Source organism: Papaver somniferum, chromosome 1, assembly GCF_003573695.1.
Source record: "Papaver somniferum cultivar HN1 chromosome 1, ASM357369v1, whole genome shotgun sequence".
Taxonomy (NCBI): domain Eukaryota; kingdom Viridiplantae; phylum Streptophyta; class Magnoliopsida; order Ranunculales; family Papaveraceae; genus Papaver; species Papaver somniferum.
The window spans coordinates 224,033,163-224,056,184 of record NC_039358.1 but is presented as its reverse complement, the minus strand read 5'-3'; the positions used below and the strand labels follow the sequence as shown (position 1 = coordinate 224,056,184).

Genomic DNA, 23,022 nt, shown 5'->3' with positions numbered 1-23,022 from the left:
TCTGCATAACAGTTATATGTCGCGTGACAAAAATTTCATATCACCGGAACACTATTACAAGTATACTTGAGATTAGCATTCAAAGAAAAAGAATCCATGCATTTTACAAGTAAGAAACTTGGAATGTTTATGCTTGTTTCAGGCTAAATTACATTTTCAGATGTTAGATCTGACCTTTCATCTGGATTGCAGAACAGAAACTGCAGTAGCAGGAGATGCTGCACGGTACATGTTGTTGATACCATCCAAGCTTCTGCTGCCTAGTTGCCTTATTCCAGTTCAAAGTCTAGTTGCACTGAAATTGGTTCTCCTTGGCACCATACAAATATTTGGAGACCACTTAAATTCTAGCTGGATTAAGTCATTTACTGAGCTTTGTAAACGTTCTTCACCTAGCTTGCAACAAACCTTTCCAACGCACAAAACCAGATGCTTAATGCACTCCTCAAAATCAGAATGACCACTGTGGTCCTTAATGAGGCACTTGAAATTACCTTGTTTCAAATGAAAGCCGCTCAACATTTCACCTGAGTCAAATTTCTCATAACTGACTTTGCAATACCAGAAGAAGCTCTAAACCACATGACTGATGGTTTTTCTGTGTTTCCCTAACCTACAAATGAAATGTTTTGGCTTCTCAGAATCCAGCCTCAAACTCTAATCACATTCAAATTCTGTATTCTTTCTTCATCAACTATAACAAACCAATAAAGTTCTGACCACATAAAATTCCTGAAAACAAACTTAACTCCACTAAGTTGCCTCCCAGAAGCATTACCTAGATGATTCTTCCTCCTTTCTCCAACTGGCTATATCTTCAGGAAAGGGTTACAAGATTTAGACGAATGCAGTGTCCCATGGTTTTGCAGTGTTGCCATGCTTCATTGAGAAAAAATGATGAAGAAAAGCTAATTAGTACAGGAAACCTAGAACAAAAAAACTTCATAGTGAAATGGCTATGTTTCCTTGATAAGAATGACCTTGTTGAAAAAAGGAATCTCAATGTCTTTACATATCCCCTAAATATATTCAAACTGATCAACTAGTAGATAGGGAGGGAACTCATGCAGGGGGAAAAAAAAGAAAAAAAATATGAAATTACCCCATAAAAAAAAGAACATACTGGTAAAAAGGCTTACACGAAAGTTTATTAGGTCAAATCTTTGGTCCCTCTAGATTCAACTTCTTTCAGATTTTCGACTATGTCCTCTACTTTAGTTGACAAGTAATTTGCATGGTCTTCCACCTCTTTCAAAACCATATTCAGTTGTTCTCGATATGCTGCTGATCTTCGTCTCTCTCGATGAAGCTCGACAGTCAGTTCATGGATCTTCTTCTTGTCTTCCTGAAAACAAAGCGAAGGTCGTAACACTTTAAAAGATTGCTCAACTTCAGAAAACAATATTTAAGACAGGCATGCAAAGAAAGGGGAAGAGACAGAGTAAAAACCCTGAAATAAGCTATGTGGGACAAACCCTTTATCACATTAATACACCAAAACCAAGAATGGGGATAAATACTCACACTTTCCGTATCTTTCTCTGTTTCACCAATTTTGCCTATTGCACGAGCTTCTTCAACAAATAAACTTTGGATCTTATTGGTGTCCACTCCTACACCCTTTAGAGTCTCCACGTAGTCTTTTACATTCTCTAGCATATTTTTATGTGATCGAAGAAGATGCGGTTTCATTGGAGTCAATTCATGGTTATGATCTCGCTGAAATTGTTTCACCACCCACACCCCAGAAGCTTGTTTCTTGACCCACAATTGTGCTTTGCAGCCTACCCTTGTGACCGCCATCCTACGCTTCACATTCCCTTTGTCGTTCACATCTGATGTCTCACGTCTGAAGCCCTCTTTTGAGCATACAAATATCCGTGATGTAATAGCTCTGTCTCGCGAAGAACGATATAGAGGGCCCTTACGGATGCTAAAGCCCATATGCCTAGCATAACCATTATAAAATGCCTTAGCATCTTGCTCAGATTTGAATTCCTTACCTATATAGGGTTCTAGATTTATATCATTGTTGGACGAAGTAACCTCCCTCTCTCCACAAATTTCTGTCACTCCTGTATCGTCATCATTGCTTGTTTTGGCCTCCAAAAGTGCTAAACTGTCTGAGAATGCATCTTCTGAAACCCCACTTGATAAAATTGGTTCTCGGCTTGGTCCTGTAGACAGTTCTGCACGATAACTGATGAATTGTCAATTAATTGTACGAATAGGCATAAAAACAGATAAGGTTTCCTAAAAACAAGCTAGTAATCTTCTTGATAATAATGAATCAATATACAACATGTTCTCACCAGATAGAAAAGAGCGAAACCACTCACCACCATTAGAGTTCTCTTTCACATAGCAGTTGTCAAGGAACTCTGAAGGGTTCCACATGCTGTGTACGTCACCTTTTAACAATCCAACCAAATTCAGCCGATATCCCTCAACCACGTGCAATGTTTAACAACACTAATGAAACCAACAACACCGAGTCAGTAAACTTTAAACAGGAACCCAGTATTTGATTCAAACATTTACTGTAAACACAGACACTCTCACTTTTAAAATCCCCGTTCATCTCAAAACCTAAACCAGGGAACAATTAAAACAATATGCCAACCCAAACATACTAAACTCTCCAGGCAGTAGCCAACCAATGCAGGACAAATTACATAAAACAAAATACATAATTTGTCCTGCATCACCAACCTGAAAAGCCTATCCTGTTATGAAAAAACAATTCATGAGCAAAAAAGATCCCCACTCTACGAAATGCATCACCAAGGTTCTTCCTAACTCTGTCTCAGCAAAATACACACACACACACAAATGTATACAAGCAAGGTTCTTCCAGGGCGCCCCGGCTACGATGTGGTCGGGCCACATATTCAAATAATTACAATTTACAAAAGATACGCAAACTATGAACACCATCCTGCACAACCCCAACTTACAAAAAATACTAATTTTGCACAACAGCAACATGCTTTTCATCTTCAGCACTACAATACCCAAAATTACACCCCACATAACTGCTAATGAAGCAACTATAGCCCATGAGCTTATTTGAAGTTCACCAAACAGCAGCAATAAAATTAGAGATATTGTTCTTACTTTTCCCTAATTCTAATGCATAATCGAATACTAAAAATCAAGTTTTTTTCCAATAGAATCGCCCAAAGGAGTTGAAAATTTCAGAGAATCGAAAACTTACAAGATTCTTAGCCTTCCATTCTGAATCGATATGAGGAATTGGGTTCTTGCGTTTGATTTTTTATTTAATTTTGGGTTTGTTTTCAATTGAAGAGAATTTGGGTTATACTCGAAACCGAGTTGGTAAAAAAACTTAGGGTTTATGAGAAAGAGATAGAGGGAGAGTCTGAAAGAAAAGAAAGATCTATCAAGGGGTAAAAGTGGGGAAAGGGATTACTTTGGTGGTCCCTTTGTAATCTTTGTATTTGCATGTTGACCCCTGTACTTGTGTATTTTTATTTTTATTTTTATTTTTATTTTTATATAGAAAAAAATATAAAAAGGCTAGCCGGAGGTGGTGGACTAATCGAGGGTTGCTTTAAAAACATAAGGTTTTTACACGTGGAAAAAATAAAAATAGACACTAGAATTACAAAAAATAGACAATAACTAAATAAATAAATACCCATAAGCTGGCGAAATAATCTTAAGAGGTAGAGGCTGATATGATTTTGGGATAGCCATTTTTAGAAGGAATCCTATTATTGGGCTTAAAAAGTCTTGGTCTTTTGGGTTTTTAGGGTCACCAAATAGTAATTGGGACACCCCCATCAAATATTTATATAATGACTAATATGACCACATATGATTTTAGATAATAAACTTGATTAACATTATTAATCATGATTAGCAGATCAATTAAGACTAATTCATCTCTTTAAGTTAGGTGATGTAGATGAAATCAAAATAAAAAAAAATTAGAGGAAAGAGAAGAAGAAGAAGAACGATTAGTTCAAAATATGATAACATATTAATACCCATCAATAACGATCAGGTCTTCGCTGATTTTTCAGAAAATCATGAAATTTTTTTTTCAAACTCAAAATAACCCTTATGAACCTTACTATGATTTCAAAGGACCAACCCAAGAAGAAGAAGAAATCGAAGAAACAATTGCTCAAAATTACCAGGTATACCTCTATTCTAACTCCTATTTCAGTTTTTGAGCTCAGAGTTGCAAGAAGTTTCAATTTTTTCCTTCCGAAAACCCTAGGTTTCCAGCCGTCAGGTCCAATCACGGCAGGGAACCAATGAACTCCTAGCCGTTATTCAATATTACGGCTCACTATTGATAAACTCCCAGCCGTTATCAAAATGTTACGGATGGGACGTTGAATACTCCTGGTCGTAACTAAAAAATTACGGCCAGGTTTTTTCTACGTGCATGAGAAGCATTTAATACTGTCGGCGGCGGTTAGGTTTCCTGTCCGAAAATATTAAATGTTATTTAATGTTCTCGACGCCGGTTGGGTTACCCAGCCGTAACTAGTTTTACGGCTCGTTTTTCAGGCCGTAAGCTGACTCATCCAGTTACGGGGAAATTTAAGTCCTGGAATTCCTAGACGTAACCTATTTACGGTTCAGAATAATACTTTTCGACCCAGCCGCTAATGTTATGACGGCTGGAATATCACTTGTCGACCCAGCCGTATATCTTTGACGGTTGGAATATCACTTGTCGACCAAGCCGTTTCTGTGTGTTTAAATTTCTTTTGTGAATAATTATGTGATATATGTCATTATATTATAGATTGTACCTTACATTCCGGTGGAAGACCAAGAGGTGGTTATGGAAGATCAAGAGGTGGTTATTGAATAACAAGAGGAGGTTATGGAATATCAACCCCAACCTGTGCAAGTTTCCGAGGACACAAGTGCTCACTATGCAAACAACTATGAGTGTAAAGACAAGGAAGATGCAAAGAAGTGGGCTCGATCACAAGGGCTGAAAAAAATGGGCATCATAGTCCAGAATAAACATGTTACATTCAACAGTTTTCAAATGGTTTGCGTGTGTAGTGGAAAGTATGAGAGCCACTGGAAAAAGGGTAGTGAGTATAAACCAAAAACCACGAGGAAGAGCGGACGTTATAATACGAAGAAGTGCAGATGCCCTTTTAAGCTTCAATTTAAATATAACGAGGAGAAGAAAGTGTGGTTTATTGCTAAAGTAGTATCGGGTTATCATAATCATCCTATTCCAGAGAGTTTGATCAACCATCCTTATTCTGCAAGGCTCAACCCCTTAGAAAAGGAGTTAGTACACGTGTTGAGTAAAAGACGCACAAGACCTATTGATATTCTTAGTGGCGCGAAGGTGTTAAACCCCCTACACTCATCCTCATTGACAACTATCTATAACGAAAGAGAAAAATTTAGAAAAGAGTCATGGGAAGAGAGAGTTCATATGCAACAATTATTGTTTTTGTTTGAGGAGGCAAAGTACTCTACCGCCTATGAAACGAATGAAGAAAAGGAAGTGGAATATCTTTTCATCGCCAATCCGGAATGTGTACAATTGGAAAAATGCTTTCATCAAATTCTATTTATGGATTGCACGTAAAAAACTAACAAGTATAACATGCCGATATTGAACTTTGTTGGACAAACATCTACCAAGTCGACATTTACCGTTGCGTTTTGTTTCTTGAAAGACGAGACGAAGGAAAGTTATATGTGAGCATTACAAAAGGTGAAGTTATTGTATCAAGAAGGTTATACTCCACGGGTGTTGATTACGGATAAGGAGCAAGCATTGATGTGAGCCATACCACGTGTTTTCCCCTGTGCGCATCATCATCTTTGCACGTTTCGTATATGGAACAATGTGCAAACTAATTGCAAGAGGGTTATATGGCCAGCAAAGAAGACCGAGATGGAGAGGTTAAAAAGTCTACCGTTGGAGATACAACAAGAAGAGAAAGAAAAGTTTGAGATCAATGACAAAATAGCCGAGGTGCTTTGGGCGGATTTTCAAGTTGATTGGGAACAACTAATATGGTCGCTCACGGAACCATTATATTTCCTAAGGGAGCGTTTTGTAATGGAAAAATGATCAACCTACCCGGAAATTATAACATATTTGAAGAACGAGTTATTGGATCCCCACAAAGAAAAGTTTGTTAGTGCATGGGTAAACCGTTATAGACATTATAACAATCAAGCCACAAGCACGGTGGAGTCGGCTCACTATCGGTTCAAGAGTAAGTTAAATGGTTGTGAAGGTGGATTCGTTGTTGTTTTTGAAGCTATGGTCGAGTATTTCAAGCGTGATCACGATAGAATTAAAGAGGATTTTGAAAAGAGCCGATCTAGAACGGTTACCGACTACCGGGATAGCCTTGGCTCCGGGGAATAAGTTTATATGTTTTTTAATGGGCAATCCTAAAAATTATAAAGGGAGTGGAGGCTTGGGAGGAACACAATTTTCCACCGGGAATGAGATGTAATTGTCCCATTAAGTCGGCTTTGGGGCTCCCATGTAGGCTTTCGGTAGAAAATTATCCCACAAGGATGATTCCGATCGAAGATATAGATCCATTTTGGAAACAACTAACATTTAAAGATACACTACCAAATCAAGGTCTTGGGGACGTGTTTTGCGACACGGAGGTACACAAGGAACTTTTTGATAAGTATGCTTATTTACTACCGGCTCAAAGACAACTTTGGTTGTATGAATTGCGGAAATTCAACCGTCCACTCACCAGAGAAGATATTTTAGAACCTAACAAGGGGCAGGGAAAGGGTAGGCCTTCGACCAAAATAACGAAGAAACAGGAAAGGGTAGAAGCTAAGAGAAAGGTTCAAGAAGGTCCACAATTGACTCCTTCAATGCGAAGAGATCTTTCGCATTTTGAGAAGTTGAACGACTTGTACAAACTTAAACGAAAGGAAATGGAAAAAGGCGGACCAAGCCAAGCTAGTGAAATGAAGGTAAAAGGCCGCAAGAAGAATGTGGTTGTTGCATCCCAAGAAAGTTCAAAAATAAAAGTTGATATTGGAGTCAAAATTAAAGACCCTGTTATTCCATCCCAACAAGGTTCAACAACAAAAGAAGCTAGTAGTGTCCAAAGAAAAGTTGGAGGTGCGGTTGGTATTAAGCAATAAGCGAGAAGCCGAGGTAATGATGTCAAAGAAAAAACACCGATGGTCGAACCATCTCAAATCACCCCACAAATAGTTGTTAGTAACCTTGATGGTGAGAAAGAGACGGTTTTCTTGGATGTAGTTCCGATGAAATCACCCCCATAGATGAGGAAGGTAATTATATCCGACCTACTTACACGATATACAAAAATTACATGCACTTTTTACCAAATTTTATTCATGAGTACGTCAAGTCCACCGACGATGTTGAGGGCGACGAAAATTGTGGTTACCATGTGTTCGTAGATTATTTTGGACCTTTTGAGCAGGCAAAAGAATAGGGTGACGACCAGATTACTTATGTAAGGAAAAAGTGTTTGCTTGAACTACGTGGTTTCCCCAATTTCTACAAGCCAATGATGATATTCGAAAGAAATGACATGGAGGCGATGCTAAACGAGGAGTCCAAAGCATTTGAACGGCATTTAATGGGCAACACTACATTGACAAGCGAATATTGGATGAGAATGCCAATATGTGGCTATTTACTCGCCAATTCATTCCATTGCGTTATTCATTTCATCTCCTATGCACATGGTGTTACATACGCACCAACAAGACGTATTTTTACCGAAGAAGAATCTCCAAAGATACTCATGATGGGGTTCGTGAACATGAACCATTATACCGGTCTCCAATTGAAATATGGATGCCCATTACCTCCATTAAGTAAGGGAGACGGTGGTAACGACGAAATACCATTGGGTTGGTGTCATAGGTTCGAGGAAAGATTTCAAACGTGGGATGCATTACAGATTTTGAGGGATGGCCCTTATCTACTAATGAGTTCCGATGAGGATGACTATGAGTAAATGTGGTGTGAAGCTTAGTGATAATATGATAACAATGTTTTTGGTAGGGTGGTGACTAAAATGATAATATGGTGTGAACCTATGTATTTTGAATCACTCATTATATATGAAGAATCTAGTTTTACTCTTATTATGTGTTTGTAATGATAATATGATGGAAGTCAGATGGTTACAGTGGATATTGGTGGTGTTCTTGTATCTGGAGTTCATGCTCATGTGGGAATTTTTCAGAGAAGAATCTTATGGGCAGAGATGGAAGTTATTAGTGATCTGAATTTGCCATGGTTGGCAATTGGAAATTTTAATGCAATTACTTCAGTTGATGAAAAAATTGGTGGTAAACCTCCAAAAAGAAGTGCAACGATGGAGTTCAATAATTGTCTTAATGCCTGTGCACTTATGCAAGCTCCTAAAACTGGTCTCATGCACTCTTGGTCTAATTGTCAGCATGGAAGTAAAAGAATTTTGTGTAATTTAGATAGAGCTGTGTTTAACCGGTTATGGTTACAAAAATTTGAAGGTTGGGAGTATAAAGTTGGTGTAAGAGTAGCTTCAGATCATGCTCCCCTACTAGGTGGTTGTGTCAATATTCCCAAACCAAAAAAATGCTCCAATGAGATTTCAAAAAATGTGGTCATCACATCCAAACTTTATGGATGTTGTGCAGAATTGTTGGTCTGAAAAAATTGTTGGTGATCCAGCTTTTGTCTTTCAACATAAGCTGAAAAGATTAAAGAAGATTCTAAGGGATTGGAATTGGAATGTATTTGGTAATATTAATGTTCAAGTCAAGGAGGCAGAAGAAAAAGTTTAAGAGGTTATGTTAAAGTCAGATAATAACCCTTTTGATGAAGAAGCACTAGACAATTTGGTGGCAGCTCAGAATTTGCATAGCTCTAAAGAAGCTCAGTTACATACTTTTCTAAAACAAAAATCAAGGAATAAATGGATAAAAAATGGAGCTGCTAATACAGGTTTCTTACATGCTAAACTCAAGATTAGGCAAGCAAGAAATAGTATCAGTGAGCTTGAGGATCAGAATGGTAATATAATTTCAGACCAAAAGAAAATTTCAGAAGAACTAATTGAATATTTTGAACAGAAATTCAAGTACAAGGAAGTGGAAGATATTGAGCATATGTTGAATGATAGTCCAGAAGTGATAACTAGTGAAGATCAGGAAATGATTGAGAAAGTTCTAGATGAAGAAGAAATTAAAGCCACACTATTTGACATGGACCAAGACAGTGCACCTGGTCCTGATGGATTTTCAAGTTGTTTCTATAGGTCATGCTAGGATATCATACATAAAGATGTAGTGGAAGCAATTCAATTCTGCTGGAGAAGAAGGTTTATACCCAAAGGTCTCAACTCCAACTTTTTAGTACTTATTCCAAAAACTGAAGGTGCAAGGAAACCAAGTCAGTACATGCCCATTGGCCTGAGTAATGTAAGCTTCAAAATTTTCACAAAAATTATGACAACAAGAATTGGTAATCTAATGCATAAATTGGTCTTTTCTCAGCAAGTGGCTTATGTTAAGGGTAGATGTATTCAAGACCAGATAATGTTAGCTTCAGAATTATTGAATGAAATGTCAAGGAAAAGAAGATGTGTCAATGTATCTCTTAAGCTTTACATTTCTCAAGCTTATGATTCAGTTAGTTGGGAGTTTCTATTTTTGGTTTTGCAGAAATTTGGCTTCTCAAAAAAATGGTGTGAGTGGCTGCATATTTTATTTCAGTCAGCTAGAATATCAGTAATGGTGAATGGTGGGCCTTGTGGTTTCTTCTCTGTTGGTAGAGGATTGAGGCAGGGTGATCCTTTATCTCCAATCCTTTTTGTGTTAATGGAGGAAGCTTTAAGTAGAAGACTTACTCAACTGGTTAATGAAGGTTCAATTTTTCCAATGGTGGAAAGGAAAGGTATTCATCCAACTCATTTATTCTTTGCAGATGATGTCTTCATCTTTATTAATGGAGCTAAAAAGAGTATTTTGAATCTAATGCAACTTCTTGAAGATTATCAAAAATGTTCTGGTCAAATTATAAACAAGACCAAAAGTAAGATGTTCATTGATGGTACTTCTGAGTTGAGGAAAATGCAGATTAAAGAGATGATTCAAATGGAAAGAAGTGAATTCCCTGACAAGTATTTGGGTGTAGTGCTTATTCAAGGAAGAGTGAAAACCTCCACATTATGGCCAATGGTAGAAATGATGCAAAAGAAACTTGCTGCTTGGAAGGGTAAGTTGTTGTATTTTCAAGAAAGATTAGTGCTGATTAAGTCAGTGCTAAGTAGCATTCCTGTATATAGTATGACTATCTACAAATGGTCAATCATCAAAATTTGTGAAAAAATTATGAGAAATTATCTTTGGTCAGGGGATGAAAATATAAGGAAGTATCAAAAATTCTCATGGAAGAGAGTATGTACACCACTTAGTGAAGGGTGTTTGGGAATTTCAAGACTTGAAGTTATAAACAAAGTATTTCTCATGAAGATGATGTGGAAGATCAATAAGTCAGATGAAGATTGGGCTTTTTTTTCATGCAAAATACAAAGATAAAAATGGTCAGTGGAGCATAAAATGGCAAAAATATTTAGTATGGACAGGTTTAAAATGGGTCTGGAATGCTCTTAAAGATGATATCAGATAGAGTATTGGGGATGGAACCAACATTTCAGTATGGTTTGATATGTGGATTGGGGATAGATCACTCATTGACATATTTGGATACACTGATTACATTGCTGAAAATATTAACTTGAAGGTTTCAAATATAATGATAGATGGTAATTGGTCCTTTGATACTGAACTTCAAATGATGTTACACAATCTTAGACCACCAGAAGTTGCAGGAGGAGAAAACATTCAAGTTTGGACTGGTGATTTGAAAGGTGAATTCTCAGTTTCAGTAGCCGTGAATAATCTAAGGCACAAAGAACAGCCAGTGAACTGGTATATATATATATATATGGAAGAACTTTCTTCATCCTTCTGTGGCTAGCAACATCTGGAAATTGATTCAAGGAGTGTACACTAATGATCAAACAATGATAAAGAATGGGTATGACATGGTTTCAAGATGTTGTATTTGTGAAGAAAATGAAGATAGTATGTTTCACTTGCTTTGGGAGTGTAAATTTAGCTCTGAAATATGGGGGTGGATTTGTGCTATATTCCAATTTCAAATACCAAATTCCTTTGATGATGTGTGGGAGAGAGAAACTAATGTTAGCCCTTTGGTTAAACAAGTATGGATATGTGCAGCTTGTATCATTCTTAAGGAGTTATGGTTTCAAAAGAACAAAATATTTTTTGAAGACATAAATCCTAATATGCAGAGATTCAAGTGCAGAGTTTTAAAGCTGGTTCATGAAAGTGGATTGAGAATCAAAGGAACTAAATGGTGTCAAAATTATGATCAACAGATCATTACTGCTTTTGATCTAGGAATTAGGGATTCCATGTTTCAGAGCATCAAAAAATGTTGTTGGATTCCTCCTGAGCTAGGTGTTGTTATGTTTTGCTGTGACGGCTCATTCTTTGGTAATCCAGGCTCTGCAGGTTTTGGTGTTGTTGCTAGAGACTCTAATTGTCATGTAATTGGTACTCTCACTGGTGGTATAAGAGTAGCTACCAACTACTTTACAGAAACTTATGGTGTCATGAATGCTTTGGAGTTGGCAGTTGAAAGGAAATTGCAGGATATCATTATTGTTTCAGATTCAAAAACAGTTCTTGCAGAATTTGCTCAGGGGAAGGTTCATTGGTTTCTGAAAGGGAGATGGAAAATAACACAAGGAAAGGTGTCAAGAATAAGATATCATCACTGCTACAGAGAAGTAAATTTATTAGCTGATGGCATTGACAAAAAAATGTGCTTCTTTGGCAGCAGGGGTAAGATTATTACACATTGGAAGACCTCCTTATCTACCAAGGATTGAAATGCCAGATGTGGACTACTTCAGATTTTGCTAGGAAGAGCATCAAGTTTTAGTTTGAGTTTTAGTCAATTTTCATATGTCAATTTTTCTCTCTTGTAATTGAACTGCAACAATTTTGAAAGTTTAATAAATCTTACGTGATTCAGAAAAAATAAATAAACATGATGATAATATGATAAATATGTGGTTATTTAAAGGTATTTATGACCAGGTCATACGCTGACACAACCTAGCCGTAATGACCCAAGTGAGCTATTCGCAGAATTACGGTTGAGAAAACTAACCTACCCTTATTTCTGGGTACTGTCAGATTTACGGCTGGTAATCCTGGACGTAACTCTTCCTGGAATATTAGTTTCAGATTTTACTGCGTTACAGCTGAGACACCAAAGCGTAAAACCAATTTCGGCAAGGATTTCTACCCGTAATTTTGGGTACTGTCAGTTTTACGGCTGGTAATCTTAGCCGTTAATCCAACTTACGGCTGGTAATCCTAGCTGTAAATTTCCCTGGAATGTTAGTATCATAGTATACTTAAACAAGAATCTGATAAATTAAGAATCAAAACACTAGTATCCATTCATTCAAGGTTAAGTCTGCATAATGAAAAGTAAGTCTGAAAAGTAAATCACCCAAATCCATAACCTAAAACATGCTAAAAGTCTGCATAAACATAATCTGGAATGACTTAAGCAAGTACATAACCTACAATCATCCACTACGACCAACAATTAAAGGAACATCCTCAGAAGATGATGAAGAACTGTCGGGAGTTTGGGAAAGACTAATCCAATCATCCTCGTCGTTAGTATAGAGATCATCCTTCGCTGGATTATGTAACTCCTGAAGCCTGAGAAGCATTGTTCTTTGTACGTCACAATCCAAATATAAAACCTCCTCAAGGATCAGTCCCCTGGCAATCCACTTAGCTCTCTTGACCTATTTTCACATCATTCAATTAATAGTGGTACATAATTTGAGAAACGTATACTAAAAAAAAGAAAAGAATCATATACTTAGCCTACGTACCATCATCGTAGCAATATCACACATTGGTAGTTCCTGGGGTTCTTTCTCCTTTTCAGGGTTCCTAAAAATGATGAAAAACATATCAGAAGATAGGACCAATTCACACGAAGTGATACAATTACGGTTAGGAAATAACAGATAACCCATCAGTTATACAAATTATCGGTTGGGAAAAGTGAGACCTCCTAACCGTAAACATAGTCTCGGATAAGAAATATGCGGACGACCTAACCGTAAACACAGTATCGTCTAGAAATTACAAATAATGGTTAGGAAAATTTATTTACGGTTAGGAAACTCCCAGCCGAAACACTCATCCCTCAATTTTACTCTGCAAACACAAGACGACTTACGGCTGGGAAAGTCCCATCCGTAAATATATTTCACGGTTGGGATCTCAAATATTCCTAACCGCATGAGACATTAACGGCTGGGAGTTCTTGATTTCCCAACCGTTAGGTATACATTGCGGCCAGGACGATATGATATCCCAGCCGTAAACGCATCAGAAAACCATTTTTGAAAACCCTAAAACCATTAATCGAACCTATTTTTTCAATCTAAGGGTAAAATAACTGGTGGGTTTTTCGATTCTTACCTAGTAGGAGTCATTTGTGGAGGACTCGCAGGTGTTTGAACAGATTGGTTCACCACAGGAGGATTTGTAGGTGTTTGAAGATATTGGTTCACCACATCTCCATGAAAAGGAACATCAATAACTTGCCCTGATTCAGAATCAGGGTTCAATCAGACGGATCTTGTCACTCTTGATTTTGCTGCCATCTTGATAATCAATGGAGAAGAGAGGAAGATATTATTAGGTTTTTGAGAGTTTTTTTGAGAAGAAGAAGAATAATAGAGAAAATGAATGGATTTTGACGTTTGGTTTTGATTTGAGATTAAGATTAGGATTAGGTTTTGATTTTAAATTATTTATTTACAAAGGGTAAATCTGACTTTTCAATCACTTAAATCTCCCCTTATCTATAATTTGTGTACCCAAAGCAATTAAGCCCCCAAAATGATCAATGGGTTAAGCCCCAATAATAGGATTCTTTAGAAATGCATTTAGGCTGGGTTTGGTAATGCTTTTATTTTCCCAAAAGCACTTTCAGAATCTATATATGTCAATAATTTTTGAAATTGGTGTTTGGTAAAAAAAAATCAAAGTGCTTTTTATCTAAAACACTTCCTAAATTCCTCAATGTTTAAAAGCTGGGAAGAGGAGCTTTTAAAAGCTACAAAAGCATAGGTTTTGGTCCCACCAAAATTTCATTTTAATCCCTACTTTATTTTATAAATGACAAAAGTTGCCCTTAAATTTTATATACAATCAATTTTTTATTTCTTTTCTTTTATTTTTTTAAATATTATTATTTTTTATTTTCAAATTATTTTCAAATCAAATTAATTAATTATAATTTGGTTTTTTGTTTGAAAATTATATATATATATATATATATTAAAAAGTGGTTAAGTAAAGTAATTTTTTTTAACAATCATAATAATAATGACCATTAGTAAATTTAATATTATATACAATATATTTATATTTAATAATAAAAAAATTAATCATTTTTAAGTCTAATAAAATTAAGTAAAACTATTTTCAGGGATATGCCTATTTTTGCCATTTGCTACAACAACGATGGTTGAATTTGATATTTTACCAAACACATTTTGATAGCTTTTTTGATCAGCTTTAACTTTAGTTAATTTTTTACCAAACGTCTAACTGCTTTTTCTCACAGCACAACATAACAACGCACAGCAGAAAAGTGCTTTTACAAAAACTGCAGCAATACCAAACTAAGACTTAATCATGTCTTTAGCGTACACTCATCTTTAACCGGTTGCCATTTGCCACCCATAACACGATCTCATATAGTGTGGGGGCAAAGAAATCATTTGCAACAATCTTCGAAACCGGTCACATAATAGCTATTGCCAATTATAATTAATTTCAGATTTTTTTTTTTTGCTAAGTCTAATAATTTGTCAAAACAACAAAGGAAAAGTATAGATTCGTCGGGATTGAAATCCCGTGAATCACACTGAGTGACACAATTAGAGCGGGTCCCATAATGAATAAAAAACGCACCCCTAAAGTTCTCCAGGTGCCAGGGGTTTTCTCTCACTCGATGTATTTTTCGGTGAAATACAGCTGGTCTATGTAGCAAAGCAGAACAAAAAAACATAATTACAAGAATTACAAAGGAACCATCCCCATATACCAAGGGGTTAAAGAACAAAATAACTGCAAAGAAATAACAAAAAAAAAGCTACCAACGTCTATTTCCAACTCCTTTCAATCTTTTTCTTCTGTAATTAATTTCAGAATCTACGTACAGAGCAAAGAAGAGTTGCTAAATTGGCATATGAAATACTAGATATAAAAAATTGCGAAATACAACAATCATAACATAATTGTATTTTCTCACAAAAATAGTGAAAAACACACCTACTAGATAACCACCTACTTTTTTGTGGGGATACGACGTGTTTTTAACCTTATTTCTATAATTAACCCATGACAACCTGTACGGTTTTTGATAAGGGTCGACATATCCACGTAAAGGCATACACGAATGTCATGTACCTGAAAGGTGTATGCCCGATCACAATTCATTTTTGGGGATATAGCCCTGAACAGCTTGCAGTTTTGCTGTTCTAATAGGTAATACATCGTATAAACAAAAATACATAGAAAATAAATTTTAAAGCACGTCGCAGGCAATAATAAACAACCACCACTAGCTCTAGTCGCAAGAAGCAAGAAAATTTCAAAAACAGGCTACTCGAGCAAATGGCAATAGAATCAAGATTTTTTTTTTTTATCGAAAGAGAAGAATTATATTAGAGAAGAGGAATGTACAAAAAAACTACCAAATGTAGCAAAGAAGAAAAGCAAAAATTACAGATTACATAAAAACAGATTCCCAGGAGTTATGAACTGAACTTGCAAAATTCAGATGAACTCTTTTACCCGCCGCTGCAGCCCAACTAAGCACCATAGACTTCATGTCAATAATCAAGTCTAGGTCTGTTTTGAACACTGACGGACCTACAGCTGGGCTAAAGAGGGCTTTAGCCCGGGTAGTCTTCCCAGTCCACAAGCCAAAAAAAAAAATTTCTACTCCACCAAGGCTTCTAGCCCGGGCCTTACAAGAAAATTTAACCTTCCTGAATCCGTCCTTGATTTTGAATAAGTAGTCTGTTTCAAACCTTCTGCAGTTGCTTTCACGCCAAAAAACCGCTGCCGGAATAAAACCCCAAATGAGATTACCTGAACCGGAGAAGAAGTTCATATCCCAACCATGAGCTAAAGAAAGCAAAGAGCTAGGAAAGACCCATGCCCAGCCCCCACCCGGAGAAATAGAATTCCAAATCTTAGAAGCAACTTTAGGGTGTATAAATAAATGTTCTTGTGTTTCTTCAGTGTTACCACACATAACGCACGAGTTATATAGAGACATTCCTTTTGATATCATTCGATAAATCGAATGACTACATGATTACTGAGAACGGTTTGAATCAAATATGATTAAGAGAAAGATACTTGTTTTTAGGACGGACTCGAGTTTATGTACTCAATTCTCTTTTCTCTCGACATCAGTCTCACACGTGCTCGTGGCGCACACACTGCACACTCAACAATCACACGCTTACAGACTCTGTTATACCTTTGTGATTCAAGATATCTATTGTGTTAACTTTTCCATGCACCAGATACCAAAGCTAGAAACTTCACTTTTGGTGGAATATCTGACTTCCAAATAAAAGAGACAGGGAAATCATCGGGACCATCGGCTGAAACTAATTTAGCAATAGAATCAAGATTTTCCATGCCACCATCGGCCTCAATTTTTGCAACCCCATTTGAATTTTCAGCTGGCTGCTGCGAACGCTGCAACACTTGATTTTATCAATTCGGTTGATAACTCCTTAAAAAATAAAAATTTTATCCTGTTTGCTGTCATTACTCGACGACTTCCTCGTCTGTTTTCTATTTAGGACGTTGGACTTGGCCCTTCAGACCCCGTTCACGCTGTTTTTCATGGTTGACTAAGGCACAAAAATGGAAAATTGAGTTTTCTTGGATTTGTCAAACTGCTGCATGTCGTGTCGAGTTGAACTGTTCCTTGGCGATAAGGTGCGCAGTAACTTATAATTTCTAAGAGGTCTCCTGTCTACTTTTTGTTTTCTTTCCTTTTTTTTTTTTTTCCTCGGGAAAAGATAATAAATAAGTCATTAGTTTTCGTTTATAAATGCATAATTGCAGGTCTGCTGCGCATCAGCCTTTCCACCTTAAGTTCTTCACGGTGAAGAATGGCCGCCGCAATGCATGCAAAACACCAGAATGAGCTCATTTTGGGAGTGTTGGGGGAAGGCCTGAAGGCGGTCTGTATTGGGGGAAGGCCGGGAGGCGGTCTGTATTGGAAGAAGGCCGGGAGGCGGTCTGTCGTGAAGCAATATTGTTTGTTTATTTACGTCAAATAATTGGACGGTGGGTCATTTGAAAAGAGCGGTTCTAACTTGTAAGGGGCTTTTGCTTTTAAAAACCAAGCTATAATGACGACAAATATTCTATGTTTTTATTTCTACTAAAATGAGATCATAAGAATACGTATCATATCTTGAACATCCCCACCCAATCCCATTTTATTTTCTTTTCTTTTGGACCTGGTGTTTCCTGCTTTGAGATCCATTCGGTTCGGTCCTCATCAGTACTCTCAGTCCTCTTCTTAATTTATGATGATCTATATAAACTACACAATTAATTCCTGTCTGCATAGGATTTGTACCTCTGGAACAAAAATGACAAACTGCCACTCATGCCTTATGTCAATATCGAGCTATTCTAGAACAAAACAAGTTGTATACCAAAGCAGGAAAAGCATTGGGTGTCAATCAGTCATTAGTTACACATGCTTTTGTCTGGGACATAAAGACATATACAGTTCCCAAAAGAATTCATCATTCGTGAATCTACGGTTTAGATCTTAGTCTACATACCTCATAAAGTCGGGTTCTAAACGACTCTAGGCATAATAAACCTTACTAAAACCGCGAAGTACTGTTATGAGCTTATCATGAAAATATAACGGAATTCAAAATTAACAAACAGCAACACGACCATTAAATTAGTTGATTATGTTCTTGCTGTTCCATAAACCGAAATATGCCCGAAAACAGCAAGACAGCATAAAGTTCTATATGTTAAAATCATTGGAGTTGGAGGATCGAAGATGTATCTCATGAGTCCAAGCGTTCCGGTCTTGAACATGTAAATACCAAAATGTCTGAGCCAATGCGTCTGGGTCCATTAATGAGGTCGTCCCGACTCCTCCTTGTTGTTCCTCAACCATTAATCTCGAAGGTGATGATGATCTACAACAATTGAATTATCACTAGTTACTTGATTAATCTTCAGAAATGAAAGAATCATTAGCAAACCAATGTACTCGTGATTAGAAATGAATTAATTACCTTGGGGGACCAATGATATCGTCGATAATAACATGTGCGACGTGAACACCAAGAGGTTGAACCTCTTTAGCCAGGCACTGCGACAATGCTCTTAGAGCGAACTTCCCACAACCTGCACATTGTGGCCGCCATTTTTCGGTTATTTGTTCAAGACTTGTCGTCATATTTATGAAACAGAAACTACCGGAAATCAGATTCAATCTAAAGACGAAAGAGAAGCTATAGGTACGTAGCAGTATAGCCTTGTTTTTCGTCTATCTGGCTGTCAACAAGTACTGCATGCGCTATTCAGTATACTAGGTAATCATGTAAAACTCGAGAGATCATAAACACGATGAATTAATGTATGGTTTACACTTCACAGACTCATAGCTGGAATACCGGATGTTATCAAAGTTCAGCCATCTAACAAGAAGGTAAACAATTAGGGAAGTAAGAAAGGCCCAAAAAGACTGCAAGCGTCCTGTTGGTTTAAGTATGAGACCCGATCGAAAAGATTGAGGCATACTAGCTATCTCATTACTCGAGTCAACGCCCTTCGTTCTTAGCAGTCTCTTTCTTTGATTTAAGCTTAATAACTAGCTATAGTTTGATATAGAATATGATATTTTAATTACAAATTATCAGGAGGGATGCATACATAATTCCGAGAAACCAGGAAATCCGTTAAGAGACGCAGAGCAGCCAGTGAAGAGGATGGTCCCTCTCCTTCTGTCTACCATCCCAGGCAACACCTAATTAAGTAAGAATTCAAGTATTTAACAATCTCATGCTAATAACTGATTAGATTAGTTTAAGTTTAATTTGTTTACTACGAATGACTCTTAATTACCTGCTGAGCACAATGGAAAGCACCAACTGTAGAGACAGCAAGAGATTTTTCAAAAGAATCAACATGAGCATCTATGAAACTAGTTGGACACAGTTGAGTATTTGATATCATCGTATTCGTTACTGAAGAGGATGTAGATGACGATGATGAGGAGATAAAAGAGACTGGTTGCTGTTGTTGGTACGCATTATAAACTAAAACTTCAACGAACCCAAGAGAAAGAACACTTTCAAATGCTTCCCTAATACTTTGTGAATCAGAGCAATCAATTCTAATGGCGAAAACTGGAGCCTTCGCTCCTATAGCTATCTCCTTCGCAAATCTAAACAATCGCTCTGCACTATTGTTAATTGTTAAAATCATCATCAAGATGGGACTGACATGTGATACGATATATTTATATATAATCTGGATAAGAGAAGAAAATTATATTTGCCTAAGTCTCGGGCAAGGATGGCAACGGTGTAGCCTTCCCGGGAAAATTTCCGAGCAATGGAACGGCCAAGCTTGGGTCCGACACCAACAATTACAGCAATGCCTTTTGGCGAGGCTGCACTACCGCTTTCCATTTTGACCATCTTGTTTTGAGTTAGAAGTTGTTGTAGCAAGTCTGGGAAGGTATAGAAGGTGCCTTATTCTTCTCCGTATAAAACCCTCTTGTTAGGGTTTTATGATTTTATCTCTCTCCGTATTTCCTATCTGGTGAGGAAAGAGTACTCTTGGGAGGAGTTCCTCCCAGCAGCTAGGTACTGAGTGAAGGGGTCCCTTGAGTAAATAAAGACATGACTTCCAATCAATGTAAGTTTGCAACTTTCTATAGTTAGTTTATGTAGCAGTTCAAATGAAGCGAGTGGAGTGGTGAATGCTCAGAGATTTACAGACCTAGCAGCTAATTTCATATTAGTGAATATAAAAAAGAGAAATACTGGACCCATTCAATCTCTTGGCTCTTCAATGCAATAATTTCTTTTACACTTGTCTAAAAATGATTTTGTTGTGTTGACAGCAAAAAAAGTTGATCAACCACCCACCTCTTTACGTGGCAACTGGCAACTCCCTGAGAAAATCAGTGGTGCATTTTTCCAGCTTGCTGCTGACCATTCATAATATAGCCAAATACGTACATTCAAATGTCATATCTTGTTGGTGATAAATGCTAAAAGGGGTTGTGATTGTATGGTCATTTTCATTTCCATGGCATGCATCATCCGCTCTTCAGGAAACATGCACCATTAATTTACATCAAACTTTTTGAAAAGTAATGTATTGTCTTGTATCGAGGACATACATACGCATATTGATGAAGATAACATGCAGAAAGGGGACACTGTCTCATTCTGTAATATGCATTATATAGTATATACCTTCATTAAGTTTACAGAATCCAGATAAAATATTGCATGGTCAGATAGGCCATGCAAGGCCAGATAGGCCAAACTTCTGTTAATTAGCTTGGGCTAGTTTCCACAGTTCTACTTCATGTCCAGCTAGGGTTAGTTCCCCTCCCCTCGTCTATGCAACAATTTTTTTGATAGAACAGGAGTAATTAATAAGAAAGTATATAGAAGAAGGCAGGGAATCCATTAGGATGCAATCAAGGAAAAACAAAAGAAAAACAGAGTCATCAAACAGCACAAGGAAGTGAGCGACAAGAGAGAAAGGAGTTGCTGATTATTTATCTCAACAAAACCAACATCCTCAGTCTACAATCCAGTATACAGCACTAAAGAAGGAGAATGCTTCAAATAAATAAAAAATGAAGCCTCCTATTACAGATTCACTACAGCTTGAAAATTCCATGTGAGACAAATGACCCTTTACATGCAGGGGTGTGGTCGTGTGGGGTAGGGCAGAGAAAACATTTCCAACAATTTTCAAAATTCAAAATAAGATGTTGCCACTTGAAAATATGGAACCTACATGCCGATTGTCATATGGAACTGAAATAACCAGACAAGAAATGCCAATTCTAAATCAAAATCTCGGGAAGAACTCATTTAAGGTATTATGATTTAGATAATATCAACATGCAATCGAAAACATGGAACCTTACATGCCACCAGTATATATTGTTGTGTTATAATTTAGACACTTTCAATCATGTTAGAGAGTGACAGCCGAAAATATATTGTTCGGGAATAAATATGAACATTGAAAGATAATGTATTATGGTAAAAGAAATGGATTATTTGGTTTTTGGTACTTACATTTTGTCTAATATTAGTGTTTGGTCTAACATTTGTCCAGCTTTGTACTTGGAAATGATAGCTTACTACGTTTGACTCAATTGAATTTAACTTTTTCTAAACAGGTTACACGATTTTACTATTGTATCCCTTACACAAATAACATTTACGTAATAACCTACCACTATATTTACACCCTTACAAATTAACCTTCATTCAATACCACCACCACCATCTCCTAAACTAACAGCACCACAACCACCATCGGTCCACTACAGAGTAAATAAGAAACCGGAGAACTTCAACTCCACAACATCTGATGATTTTGTTATTAGGTACTGATTAAAGATCATCTACACGATTTTTTGCTTCTTTAATTGAATAGAAGCAGATTACCTAACATTAAGCGTAGAGAGAACATCAAAAATTCAGAAACTTTCCGCCTAAAATCAAAATCAAAATATAGGGTTTTGTTAGAAATTGAATCATCAATCACAGAAATGGTGTCTTGTTATTCGGAGGATGAAATGAAGTTGAATTACTCCATCTGTTCGCGAATTACTCAATCAAACAGATCTACAGAAACATATTGGGGAAGACAAATGTTTATGCAAGTTGTTCCCTCCATCAAATCTTTGCTCATCGAAAATTATGCCTCTGATTCTTCATCTCTTCACAAATTGGTAAGCAAACAAATCAATTTTTGAAAGAAAGGTTTGGTTTACAGAAAATTAAAATTAGGGCAAAAATTAAATGATGCTAGGGTTCGTTTGTGCGTTGTTGTATGATTGAGCTTCAAATCATGCTATACAACCGAGCATGCTTTGATCGACGACTTGGGGGTTACTTGGAGTTTACTTGCATAATGGATGATTTTGAAGTTCACTTTTGAATGATTGTGTAAGATCGACCATGGTCCGTGAAGGGCGGAACCAGAAGAAGAGTAGATAGTTCGGTGAAAGGGATATTGCATCGTGACCACACACTTAATGCATTTATTAAAAGCCGTTGGATCTATGCCCACTACAAGGTTATAATTGTAAACTCAGAATTATTTATTTATAAAATAAATTAAAGTCAAGTCAATAACGATCAACGTTATTTGCAAGTACCAAACGCAAAGCTGGACAAATTTTAGACCAAATACTAACTGTGGACAAAATTTAAGTATCAAAAGCCAAATAACTCAAAAAAATAGTGGCCGTAGCCAACATAAAGAATTTAAGTATTTTTTTTTAATTATTATTTTAAAGTCGAGTATTGGTTCGATTTATCAAAACAAACTATCAAAAATGTAATCCAAATTTCCATGGTTTGGCAGCCTTTTGAATATCGCACAATCAAGAAAAGACAAATACAAAAACCATGAAGAGTTAAGATCAGTCACTCAATAAAAAGGAAATCAGGGCTATGGGATCTCTCAATTTTTTCCGATAGAAATTTAAGATGCAAGTCTAACAGTAACAAAAATGGAGAAATCATATCCAAATATATTAGGGGGACAATTGTGTTAAAATTTAAAATTTCAAGTTTAAAA

At 36.7% G+C, this 23,022-nt stretch overlaps 3 protein-coding genes across 5 annotated transcripts; 1 reads left to right on the top strand and 2 right to left on the bottom strand.

Moving 5' to 3' along the window:
• Positions 1 to 52: 52 nt before the first annotated feature.
• On the bottom strand, positions 53 to 3,382 carry LOC113317128 (protein FAR1-RELATED SEQUENCE 5-like). Of its 3 annotated transcripts, XR_003343270.1 has the most exons (6): positions 3,218 to 3,382; positions 2,313 to 2,472; positions 1,525 to 2,189; positions 1,140 to 1,345; positions 779 to 879; positions 53 to 613 (listed from the first exon to the last, which is right to left on the bottom strand). XR_003343270.1 is itself a non-coding variant. In XM_026565262.1 (5 exons), the coding sequence occupies exons 2-4, from the start codon at positions 2,395 to 2,397 to the stop codon at positions 1,151 to 1,153; spliced, it is 945 nt and encodes a 314-aa protein (XP_026421047.1). In that variant the 5' UTR covers positions 2,398 to 2,472; positions 3,218 to 3,382; the 3' UTR covers positions 53 to 879; positions 1,140 to 1,150. The 3 variants fall into 3 exon arrangements, 2 of the variants coding, with proteins under 2 accessions (XP_026421047.1, XP_026421054.1); XM_026565262.1 differs by having other exon boundaries at positions 53 to 879; XM_026565269.1 differs by having other exon boundaries at positions 53 to 879; positions 2,340 to 2,472.
• A 6,092-nt stretch (positions 3,383 to 9,474) lies between these two features.
• On the top strand, positions 9,475 to 11,948 carry LOC113361472. The gene is made up of 3 exons (XM_026604712.1): positions 9,475 to 10,243; positions 10,686 to 10,959; positions 11,150 to 11,948. Exons 1-3 carry the CDS (start codon positions 9,475 to 9,477, stop codon positions 11,946 to 11,948), a joined length of 1,842 nt encoding a protein of 613 aa, XP_026460497.1.
• Positions 11,949 to 17,944: 5,996 nt separating this feature from the next.
• On the bottom strand, positions 17,945 to 19,868 carry LOC113361460 (very-long-chain 3-oxoacyl-CoA reductase-like). The gene is made up of 5 exons (XM_026604707.1): positions 19,736 to 19,868; positions 19,300 to 19,634; positions 19,108 to 19,201; positions 18,468 to 18,579; positions 17,945 to 18,368 (listed from the first exon to the last, which is right to left on the bottom strand). Exons 1-5 carry the CDS (start codon positions 19,866 to 19,868, stop codon positions 18,191 to 18,193), a joined length of 852 nt encoding a protein of 283 aa, XP_026460492.1. The 3' UTR covers positions 17,945 to 18,190.
• Between the last annotated feature and the right edge of the window lie 3,154 nt (positions 19,869 to 23,022).

Coding starts and splice junctions, on each gene's coding strand:
- LOC113361472 (XM_026604712.1), top strand. CDS start 9,475: ATGACAACAAGAATTGGTAATCTAATGCATAAATTGGTCTTTTCTCAG. Junction 10,244..10,685: donor GAAACTTGCTGCTTGGAAGG/GTAAGTTGTTGT, acceptor CCAACATTTCAG/TATGGTTTGATATGTGGATT. Junction 10,960..11,149: donor AAAGAACAGCCAGTGAACTG/GTATATATATAT, acceptor GTGTAAATTTAG/CTCTGAAATATGGGGGTGGA.
- LOC113361460 (XM_026604707.1), bottom strand. CDS start 19,868: ATGGAAAGCGGTAGTGCAGCCTCGCCAAAAGGCATTGCTGTAATTGTT. Junction 18,580..19,107: donor TCCTGGTTTCTCGGAATTAT/GTATGCATCCCT, acceptor CACAATGTGCAG/GTTGTGGGAAGTTCGCTCTA. Junction 18,369..18,467: donor GATATCATTGGTCCCCCAAG/GTAATTAATTCA, acceptor CAATTGTTGTAG/ATCATCATCACCTTCGAGAT.
- LOC113317128 (XM_026565262.1), bottom strand. CDS start 2,397: ATGTGGAACCCTTCAGAGTTCCTTGACAACTGCTATGTGAAAGAGAAC. Junction 2,190..2,312: donor GTTTCGCTCTTTTCTATCTG/GTGAGAACATGT, acceptor GTTATCGTGCAG/AACTGTCTACAGGACCAAGC. Junction 1,346..1,524: donor CAGAGAAAGATACGGAAAGT/GTGAGTATTTAT, acceptor CTTTGTTTTCAG/GAAGACAAGAAGAAGATCCA.